Genomic DNA, 11,586 nt, shown 5'->3' on the forward strand with positions numbered 1-11,586 from the left:
ACCCTTTCTCCAGAAAGAGAGTTTGAGGAAGCCCCCAAGGCCTAGCACTTCTTCCGCGAGAGTACGGAGGAGGGAGAGGAGCTGTCCAGTCCCCAGGAGCCCTCCTCTTCTCGGCACCTTGTCCCTTCCCTGCTCTTCCTGCTGAATGAAACCGTGACCCATTTCTTCATTTATTATGTGTAAGGTTGCTGTATTAAAATTCATTAAGTGAATAAATGTTCCAGACTGCTTTTAAAATCTAGACTGTTTTTCTCCCCTGGAATTTATTCCCTAGGATAAGTTTACTCCACAGCCACTCCTTGAAAGTGAAGAGAATGCCATGGACATTATACCTTGATATTTTCTGTCCTGTAGAAATAATCTTAAATAGAAATAACCTTAGATCCTAAGAATAGAGGATCTAATTTCTTGTGATGTTCATATATTCAGTCACCACAGTGAGAGAGAAAAATTACTTTCCTGAAATTCAGAAAGATTTTTTTCTTACCTGTGTTCATTATTGGACTTCCAGCTTGAGCTGTTTCTCTTGACTCAGTTCCTGCCATTCAGTGAAGTGAATTCAGCATGCTTTCAGCTGACATGAGATCTGTTCTGATGTAAGCCTGAAAATCTGAATAAAAAGGAATAGAGAATGTAAGTGGTCAGTACCCAAATAAAGGTACCACAGACTTCACACAACAGAGAAGGTTGGTCTCCTTAAGCTCTGAATTGTCTAGTTCTGAAAACATTTCTCTTGAGGGAAATTCAGGTCAATTCCTGCTCTGACCCGGCCTCTGAAGAAACTGCTCTTCATCAGCTACACAGCCTGGTGAGACCTGCCTCAGCTTAGTCACCTGCACTACCTGAAGCTAAACCCTATGGATATACCCACAAATACTATGTGCTGGTTTGCTGTTATTCACTACATTGCTACAATGCCACAACATAATGTGAAAAATCACATTTCATTGGGCTAGGAAAGCCTATCTATTTTGCTGAGTCTGCATTCTTAAGGAGATGTCTGTTGGTTCACGTCTCCATCCACATCTTATGAAATGACAACTTTGGATATTTCTTTGGAAGACAGAATTTATGGGAAAACCATGACCAATTTCTTGGGATCAGAAATGTGCTTCAGGGTGAGGGAGCTGTAAGTAGCTTTGGAGAAGATGAGTTTGGCCCCTGCTGCGAGCCCCCTGTCCTAACGGCATGAGGAATGCATCCTGCTCGCCCCAAACGCCCTGTGTTTCAGCTGGGGGCAGCTCTCTGAAAACACATTCAGTGCCTCAAACACACATGCTGGCCCACTACCTCCTCCCAGTGGGCTGTGTTTAACCCACATCTGAATCAATTTAATCCCCTATTAATGATTAAATCATTTGTGCTTTGCTCATTGTGAATAAAATACACCATGTTTGTTCATATCTCTAGGCATGTTTCAACACAAGTCATTCTTTTCATAGCTGCCGCTCACATTTCGGTTTTGTTTTTGGTTTTGTTTTTAAATGCCTCGAAGCAATGGCTGACTGCGGCGGGGGAGCCGAGGAGCCCCCCCCAGAAACTTAACTCCCAGCGAAGCTGTTTGCTCGCCCTCACCGCGTTCCTCCCCCCCCCCCCCCCCCCCGCCGAAACTAAAAAGAAGCCTTTAAAATTTCCCATTTGAGTCACTCCAGTTGCTTTTGTTTGCAGCGAGGAAAGCGCCGAGGCGTTCGCGGGACCCGAGGGGGCCGGCCGGACCCGAACCCGCCCCGGGGCGGTGGCGGCAGAGGCCTCGCCCCGTCCCCGCCCCGTCCCGGCCTTTATAGCACCGCTCCGCGCTGCTGCTGTCACCAGTCGCTGCTCTGCGTCTGCCGTCCGTCTGGTACCGACAGCAGCAGCAGGGACCGCGGGGCTCCTGCGCGGGTAAGTGCCATTCCTTTAAAATAGAACTGTGATTTAAGGGCTAAAATGTCAGCTGTAAGTCGAACGGAAATAAGAGGTTGCTCTTTAAATTAAAAAAAAAAAAAAATTAAAAGTCTCTTATGATGCAGTATTTCATCAGTGGGGAACATCTGTTCTATATGCTACAGTATATGATAATTTTAACAAGAAATCAGCAGCACTGCTATTTGGGGTGCTGTGGTTGTGCCTGAGAAACTAATTACAGTAACAAATGACAAATTACTTGCACAGATGCCTGGTATGCTAAAAACAATTATCTTAATATGAATAGTGTTTAAAGGAAAATATATTTACTGAAATTGCTACTGAATCTGAAAAGTGTGTGTCCAAGTACCTGAAACACAATTTGCTTTCTTGCATTATGAAACCTGCTTAAAAGTAAAGGCTGCATCTATATTAGCATTTTTGTTTGGATCATGTCAGCTCTTTTTTTCTAATGAATCCAGTGATCTTTTCTGTTCCCCATGGTTTGATTCACACCACTGCATGGCTTTAGAGTACTTGCACTGTATTTCTTCTGAATAAAACCCGACTGGAAGATGCACTCCAAATACCAGCAGGTGTTCAGTCTGCAGGACCAAACTAGAACTAGTAAAATGTAAAAACCTCTGAAGCAGATACAGCGTGGAGCAGGTTTCAGCTCCAGCTTGGTTCTGTATACCTGCTCCTGCTGCATTGCACTGCTTGCTGATGTAGATATAACTAAGATTCCCACAGTCTTTTAAAAAATCAAATTTTCCAGTTTTCTAGAACTGAGGATGCTTTAAAAAACCTCATTACTTTCACTGTGATTTTAAAAAAGACATCAGTGCTTTATAGTTCTCCTTACCCATCACTTTTGCCAGCTAATTTTTAACAGTCTTGGGAAGACTGCGATAGGTGCTTGGCTGCAAGATCCAGCAGCATGTAAAAACTCAAGACAGAATATGTTCTAAGCCTCTCTAATACTGTAAATAAGTGAGAAAACATCAAGCTAAGAGTTTGCAGTGATCAGAGACACTCTGTGAGGTGGCCAGGTTTATTTAAGTGCCTAGCATCAACAAGATACAGTCAGCAATTGTAGAGGTCATCCAAAAAAGGGCTTTCCCTTTCATACCCTAAATGTGGATGTTCAGTGCTTTTGTTGCAAGGTAGTAATAATTGGTTAAATAGGTACAAACAGCTGGACAGCGACTAAATACATCTGCCAATTTCTAACTGTGTTAGTCCACACTGCAGAAATCTAGTATGGATTTTTCCAATTTCCTGTTCTCTGCTTTAAACTCTAAAAAAAAAAAAGTAAACCTGGTTGTATTGCTAAATGTACAAAAAAAAAAAAAAACTTCAATCAAGGTCTAATTTAATATATGGAAATAATATGTTCCACAAGTCAATGCTTAATTCTTCTCAATTGTGTTGTGACTTATTCTGAAACCCACTGATGACAATAGAAGCAAGAAAGCCGACACTGAAAGCTACAGCATGATACAACTTCCTCTTTTATTTTCAGAATCAAAATAACACAGACAGAAGAGGAACGAAGTGAGAAGTTAACTAACAACATGAAGTTACTCATCTTCCTCACAGTAACCCTGGGCACAATTGTCACGGGATTAGATTCTGTAAGTTTTGAAATAAAGATGGGGGGGTTCACTTGGAACCACTTCTGGTTTTGATTGCACTTCTACTTTGGACAGTATAGTAGGCTTTTGACTTGAATTATTTTTGCTGCCTTTGTGTTTATGTATACATCTGCTGCACATGTATGTCTGAGAAAAGTGGTTTTGGACCCTTTGGATTTTCTTCTGACTCTGCTCCACCCTAAGATGTCTTCACTAATTGAACACTAGCAGACATCATGCAATAACCAAGAAATCTAGCTTTTCGATTTTTCTCTTAATGTGATTTAGACCTGGACATTGAGTACCAAGAGGTCACTGGCCTTTTGTGGAAGGGGATATTGAGCCTTGACTAAACTTCCACCTCCCCTAATTGGAAGTGTGATGCTAAAAAGGGAGCAACAGATATGAATTTGAATATCTTTTTACTATAAACTAGACAGCTGATATCTATCAGCAGAGCCATTCACTGACATTACGGAATTAAATTGTTACTGTTGCTTGTTTTAGCTCAGGCAAGCCCACTTGACCTCTGGGAAAAGTATACTAAAAGCCTAATCTTACTTAATTCCACAAAGAAAGAAATAAGCAGCCTGCAAAGCTGAGGCAGGACCTGAAGTACAGGGCAAGAATCTATTGTTGTATAAATCTACTGGCTTTTATTCCATGGTGCAAACGTGAAGCACCAAAATGACAGAGGCAGCTGGGGAATGTTGCATCTTTGCCACCAAGCAGTGAAGCAAAGAGGTGGAGAGGGAGAAGTTCCCTCCCCCATTTTAGGGACACTGACCATTCAGAGCTGCTCAGGTCAATAAAGCAGGAACAACTGCAATGGTGACCTGATGCAGTGGACCAGCTTGGTGGGGTTTCTCTGAGGCTCTTTTGTGTGGTGTGTTTTTTTTTCTTCCCCATTCTGCTTTGGTTAAGTAGAGTTCCACTTTTCATTCACATCCAGATTCCACAGAGCAGGTAACTACATGCAAAAAACCCCTAAACTGTTAAAGGTATTCAGTAGGGAAAAGAGCTTGGGCCCATAAAATACTCAGACCACATAAAAGAAACTGTTTCCTTAAAATCCTTTCCTCTTTTCCCTTAGGTTTATAGTAAGAAGTACTACCAGCTGCCATATAAACGCAGATCACTTCACAAGGGTAAATATCTGCCTCCTCTACTTTAACCTAAAAAACTTGTTATCCTGCAATTACATCTTCATGCAAGAAGACTCTTACTGATACTTAAAAGCCTACAACTTAAAAGCTTGCAACTACATTTCACTTCATCAATCAAATGTTTTGCCACTAATTAGTGATGTCTTTTACTTGCAGAATGCCATTGCTTGAATGGAGGAACCTGCATTACCTATTACCTCTTTAGCGGAATTAATCGTTGCATATGCCCAGAAGGATACACTGGGATTCACTGTGAACTAGGTAGAGTATCTATCTTCCTTAATACTAACTAAACTGATTGAAAAGATCTAAATAGATAGGCAAATGATGAATATGGAATGCCAAGTGAAAGTATTGCCCATAAACATGTGACTGGATATCCTTTAGCACTTTATGCTAACAGTCTAAGTGAGGGGAAACAACTAAATATTGGTGCAAAATCAGGATCTTTAATTTTTGTCCCTACTTTTTCACTAATATTGCCCACCCCACAAATGCTTTAGTTTGAAAAGTGGAAAAAGTAAATTTGTTTGGGAGTGTTCAGAAGCAGCAGAAGAATTGATTATATTGTGAAGTACACTGAAACTATTAAAGAAGCACTATGCACGCTTTAAAGCATAAGATATCTGATGCTCAAAATTCATATAGAACAAAATAAGAATACATAGTCAGTCCAGACTTTGCATCATCTGTTCAAGTGTAATGCTGGAACTTTTTTGCATTGGAAGGATCCAGACAGATTATTTCTGTCTCAGAACAACTATAAACAAGAACATGCTGCTAATGACACATTATTTTCTTAGAGACTGACAGCATATGCTATACTGAGAATGGGGAGGACTACAGAGGAATGGCAACAGAAGATGAATGTCTGCCGTGGGACCTCCCCTCAGTAGTCAGGAGGGGTCATTACCATGCTTACTTGAAGAATGCTTTGCAGCTCGGACTAGGCAAACACAGCTACTGCAGGTAAGAAAAGCATCACTCTTCCTGGGATGACTTCTACTGTTGCAGCCCCAGAAGTTCCTCAAGTGATGGTGAATGGTTGGTTGGTTTGTTTGTTTCTTTTCAAACAAACAAAAAACAACCAAAATATTATAGATGAATTTTTACTAAATATAATTGCAATGTGACTCTGAAGTGTCTAGAGTTCTCACCACTGAAGCTAGTCATACTGCAAAATCCCCAGTATGCAACAGAAATAGTCAGTTGTTAATTATTTTTCTCTCTTGTATCTTGCAAGAGAACACTTCTGGCCCTTTCAGGACAGTTAGAATTCTAAGATACTATCTTTTTAAAAAAAAAGAAAACAAACAAAAAAACCCCCTGTCTTTATGAAAAGAACACTTCCTTTATCTTCTAGAAACCCAAATGGAGGGAACAGGCCCTGGTGTTACACCAAGAAGGGATTCATGATTCAAGAAACACCCTGCAACATAGAGAAGTGTGGTAAGTAACATTAGTTTCAAGACAACTGTGGTGTTTTTCTTGTTTTGTGTGGTTTTTTAATAGCACAAGGTTGGTGCTTACTTGTAAGAACACCTGCACAAAACTTCTCCTTTCATAGGTCATGCATGTGGGCAAAGGAGCATCAGCAAGTACTTCAAGATTGTTGGTGGAAGACAGGCAGAGGTTGAGTCTCAGCCTTGGATAGCTGGCATCTTCCAAAACATAAGGGGCACTGACCTCTTCCTGTGCGGCGGCAGCCTCATTGACCCTTGCTGGGTGCTTACAGCAGCACACTGTTTTCATACTCCGTAAGTTTGCGGTTCCACATCCTTCTTTTTGCAACTGTCTTTAATTTCTTTGTATGATGCTTACTGAGAAACCCTTCAAAATGTACCATAGTAAGAACATTCTTTTCATTAAGCAAAACAAGAAGAGCAGCCATAAACATTAAGCCTCTGGGAGTCCATGTCTAGCAGAATGAGCTAGCAAGATGTGAATGTCCTGGTGGATTATGCAATTTAAACAACTTTAACCTAAATTGGAGCCAGGGTTTAATTTTTGCCTTAGATGTTCCCAAAACTTAAAAGTTGTACTGAAAGGTGATAAGCTGTTGAACAATACATATATAGGTGTGTTTTGTTGTTGCTGTGGAAAGCTGATCATCCTGGCATCCTGCAGAGGATTTCCATCGCCAGTGCCTGGCATTAGTAGCAGCTAGCTAGGTGTGCATTTCAAAATGCCTGAGCATCTATCTTAATCCATTTGAATGGATTATCAGGATGCTTTCCTCTAGAATACTGGATTAACTTTCAAAGCTGAGTAAATTTAGCTTTTGCTTGTCAGCATTAAAGTAAACACGTAATGGAACAGGGACTGGATCTAAACTGTTGATCTCGGGCAGAAACAGGTAGTCTTCATGGATCCCTTTATTCTCACTCAGGTCAAAAAAACCACAAAACAAATCCATCTACAAAGTCTTCCTTGGAAAGTCCATACTGAATGTTACTGATGATAAGGAACAAGTATTCATGGTTGATGACATTATCTCTCACCCTGAATTTACAGATGACACAGGTGGCAATGAAAATGATATTGGTAAGTGTCATCATAATATGAGTCTTCAAAACACTGAGGATAGCTGAAGGCTACATAATTGTGGCATACACCTTCTTTTAGAAATAACACCAGAGATGAAAAGAAAAGGAACAGGACTAGGACTCTGAGAACTAGGCCTGTACAGAGCAAGATTTTCCACTTATATAAACTTGGCTTATGGCACACATCAGATGCATTACCTGGCACACAGTCAACTATAAGCCTGTCTTTATCTCTGGACTGGTACAAGGTGTGGCTTTACCATAAGCACCAGTGTCAGTATCCTGTTTCTACCATCTTATTCTATGTCTACAGAGATCACACAGTATGTATAGTAAATGATGAAAAAACGCATGTACAGTAGGGGCATGTAGATATAGTAGGGGAATACCATATGAGGTACTACATTAGCCAAAGTATTTCCTGAATTAATCCAGACTTTGGCAAGTTCCTCTGGCTTTCACAAGCCTATCACTAAAAGTCAGAGATGAGTTTTTGTACCTTGCACAGAACAGACTTGCCACTCCTGCACTTGACACTTAGAATTCTACCACCCCTTCCAAATTCCTGCCACTAAGGAAGACTCAGAGTTAGCTTCATAAGCCTTTCTGGTGAGAAGTACAGTATAAATTGCCCACTCTTCAGCTGGGCAGGGAGTGCCCCTCTCTATAGGCAGCCAGGAAGTTGAGGTCTTAAAACACCTAAAGATACACTTGCAGAAGAATCTTCCCTGAGCTATCAGCCCATATCCTTCCAGGAAGGAAGTCCAAGTTGACATGTTTGCCAGTTTTAGTGCTGTGAAATGAATTCTGTTGTTACTAAATAACGATCCAGTGTCATTCCAAAAAAGCAGTGAGAGGAACCATATGTAACCGGAACTAAATGTAATTGCAACTATTCCCATTAACTGTACCCTATACTCCTATTCTCAGACAATTTGAGGGGGAGAAAACTTGCTTTACAAATCTAACTGAATCTTTGACTTGTTTCTTAGCTTTGGTAAGGATAAGAACAACTTCTGGACAGTGTGCAGTAGAATCCAAATATGTCAGAACAGTCTGCTTGCCAGAGAAGAACCTTTACTTACGAGACAATACCCGATGTGAAATATCTGGCTATGGAAAACAAGACTTTTGTAAGTAAATGACTTCTCTTTCTAAAGTTGTACTTCCAAAATGTGGGAACTGGATGGTTTATACCATGTTCTGCAAAGGATTAAAAAAAATTCCTTTCTATTACTCTTTGTACTCCCTGTGTATCTCAAAGATAATCTCTTCTATCACCTTCTCTAGTTGTCCATGGCGTTTCTCTTCTGATGCTGCTTTCACTTGTCAAACCATTCAAAGTAAGCAAAGATGTAAAACACAGCAATTTTAATTTCTGATGTGGTGAGGAGTAGGAAAAATTAAAGCTGTGTTGGAGGATTAACAAAGGATTGCATTTGTGCAGAACATCCTTCAAAAGCTATCAATCCACTTTTCTCTGAAGACCAAGCTTTATAGCTTGCATTTGGAACACTTGTTTTCCCTCTTCAAAACTTATGCAGTATTTGTTTACTTTTACTGGTAATGAATAAGCTGGAAATAAGAGCCTCAAATTGGAACTGGAATGGTTATGCTAACTGAAGTGCTGAAAGTGTGTATTATGGTTGGCTTTGTCTTGGATGGTGAAAATAGTTAAGTATTCTTTTGTTTGCAGATGACATTTACTATGCTCAAAGACTGATGTCAGCCACTGTAAACTTAATATCACAGACAAAATGTAAATATGAATACTATGACAACATCAGAGTTACTGACAACATGGTCTGTGCTGGTGATCCCACATGGATGACTGATGCATGCAAGGTAAAACTGGTTTGGTTTATATTCTAAACAGTTTTAAATGTGTGTACACTATATGGATCAACTGATGGCATCTTGTAATTTTACTAGTCAGAAGAGACTCTTTACACCGCAGGAATCTGGTGTATCCAGTGGAGTTGACATGTTGTGTGGCCAAACATACAGAAGAAGGTTGGGACTTAGAGTTAGGTGTTATCCCTCCAGAGTTCCTTTCAAGGAGCATGAAGTGCTGTACCTTAGCCATTCATTATTCCTCAAGGCCTTAGTTACAATCTAGTCAAACAATGGCTGGTAGACACATACGTATCAGAGGAATAGAGTAGCTATTCCAATCTCAGCTTGCACTTTCTTAACACTAACTATAGTTCTGCGAAGAGATGAAAAGTGAACTACTGGGGACACTGAGCCCCTCTATAGCTTCCTCAAAACTAGATTTGCTTCCCTGCACCCTCACTGGGCAGAGTGGCCATATGAGCCACTAAAAAGAACCAATTGTTGTCCTTAGGTGTAAAGGTACCTTATGGACAGGGAAATAATTGATTCTGTGATGAAGAACTGGGTGTGTTGGCTTTGACCTTGCATCATTAGCCTAATAACTGATTATAAATTTAGGATGGAGTGTTGTGTACAAGGTAACTATTCTCTCTGCCCTGCTTGGGGGGGATCTAGAGAACTCCTTACCTTACAGACTGTTCAACTCACAGCAGATGATGAGCCTTCTGTTCCATCTATGTGGTGTTCTCAAAAAATCATTGTTTCACTCTAGAGAAACAATCACAGGCTCCCTGTTATAAAGGCTCCATCTGCAGAAAATGGCCTAATATATTCTTTTTCTATTGTCAGGGAGATTCTGGTGGCCCCATGGTCTGTGAGCACAATGGCAGGATGACACTTTATGGGATTGTCAGCTGGGGAGATGGCTGTGCAAAGGAAAACAAGCCTGGCGTTTACACCAGAGTTACTCGATACCTTAACTGGATTGACTCCAATATGAATGCAGTAGTTGCCAAGAGTCGTTTTCTCCCTGAACCAAAGTGACCTTTTTTCTACATCTGGACTCAAATGTACAAGATTAAGCCTTTACAGATGCCAGGACACTGAAGTCATGAATGTCATGAGAGGCATTCCTTTCAAATGCTCATGTGGTCTGTTACATCAGTGTTCCTGAGGCAGAGAGATGGTTGATGTATTACTACTCTGAATTACCTGAAAACCACTCCATGGGAAGCTAAAATATTTAACATTTAAATGAGTATTCCCATGCATGATACTGTGCATATTAAGTTATCTGTCCACTTCATTTATGAACTAGCATGTAGTCTGGAAGTATTACTAAAGTTCTAATTTATTTAACTCTTAACTTTATACATGACCTGAGTCTAAAATCTTTCCTCATCACACTGAATAATGCTGACATAAGTCCTAGAAATGTAACCTGTTAAGACCAATACTGAGAGGGTGATCAAGCTTTGCATCAGAAAGTGAAAGACACTGCATCAATATTAATTATCACTAATGCATGAAGAAGGACCAAAGTCTACTTAGACTGAGGCAACGCTTGGTGTACAAGGTTCATTGCTATAGCCCCAACAAATAGTAAAATCTTAAGGATGGCACCTGAAGCTCTGTCAGCATTACAAACTGTTAAAGTATTACACTTAAGAACTGTACTGCAAGAAGACAAATAGAAAACTTCACTGGACTTCCAGGTCAAATCTGAAGGTGTCTGGGTCCCCTTAGAAAAGTTGCATAATCAGACTTCTACATGTACCTATACAGCCAGGAGAGGATTAAAGACTCAACACCCCTTGAATGCTGCAGATGTCCAAAGTCAGAACTCTTTCCATTAATTTAACTGATGTTATATGGAAACTACCGCTTATTCCCGAGACTTATGCTGTTTTTTTTTTTTAAACTTTGTTTTATAGATCTGAATTATTTGTATGAGGGCTGGAACCTCTAGCTTTATTTAATTATTTTTTTACTGTGTTTAACTTATTGTTTGTATGATGGATGTTAAAATATTAAACACTGTTATTCTTATGTCTCTGTTCCTTCTCTCTTGAAAGGAGAATAGTACGATTTGAAAGAAAACTGCCATTATTAAGTTCTAATCTGACCCATAAAGTCAGTTGTTAAGACAAATGTTTGAAGTTCCTCTCTACAAAAGCATTTAATAAGTTAAATTAATGTCTTCTACACTGGGCTATAGAGTGCTAGAAAACTGTGTGCACTAGTAAGACATAGCATGTAGGATGAACAATAGTGCTGAGGATCCAATATCCATGCTGCATGTGCTTCAGGACTCCCATATAGCCCTGTGGACTGGGCATTCTCAAGTGGTTGTGGAACATTAGGTGAACTTACAAAGCAAAACATCCTGTTTAGGTGTCATCCTAAGGGAATGCAGTTCTCATGCTCCAGAACTGCTCTCCAATAAGGTCCAAATGCCTTGGTGGGGGGGAAGCAAGAGATTGGTTCCAGAAGTTCACTCACTAACTAAAATGCTAC

The 11,586-nt window shown here is 40.2% G+C and overlaps 1 protein-coding gene across 1 annotated transcript; it reads left to right on the plus strand.

Moving 5' to 3' along the window:
* Window positions 1–1,825: 1,825 nt before the first annotated feature.
* PLAU (plasminogen activator, urokinase) lies at window positions 1,826–11,112 on the plus strand. The gene is made up of 11 exons (XM_082486214.1): window positions 1,826–1,881; window positions 3,410–3,521; window positions 4,615–4,669; window positions 4,844–4,948; window positions 5,491–5,656; window positions 6,051–6,136; window positions 6,255–6,444; window positions 7,077–7,231; window positions 8,226–8,366; window positions 8,930–9,078; window positions 9,919–11,112. The coding sequence occupies exons 2-11, from the start codon at window positions 3,462–3,464 to the stop codon at window positions 10,111–10,113; spliced, it is 1,302 nt and encodes a 433-aa protein (XP_082342340.1). The 5' UTR covers window positions 1,826–1,881; window positions 3,410–3,461; the 3' UTR covers window positions 10,114–11,112.
* The last annotated feature ends 474 nt before the right edge of the window (window positions 11,113–11,586 follow it).

This window comes from Vanellus vanellus, assembly GCF_965231255.1.
Source record: "Vanellus vanellus genome assembly, chromosome: 7".
Classification (NCBI taxonomy): domain Eukaryota; kingdom Metazoa; phylum Chordata; class Aves; order Charadriiformes; family Charadriidae; genus Vanellus; species Vanellus vanellus.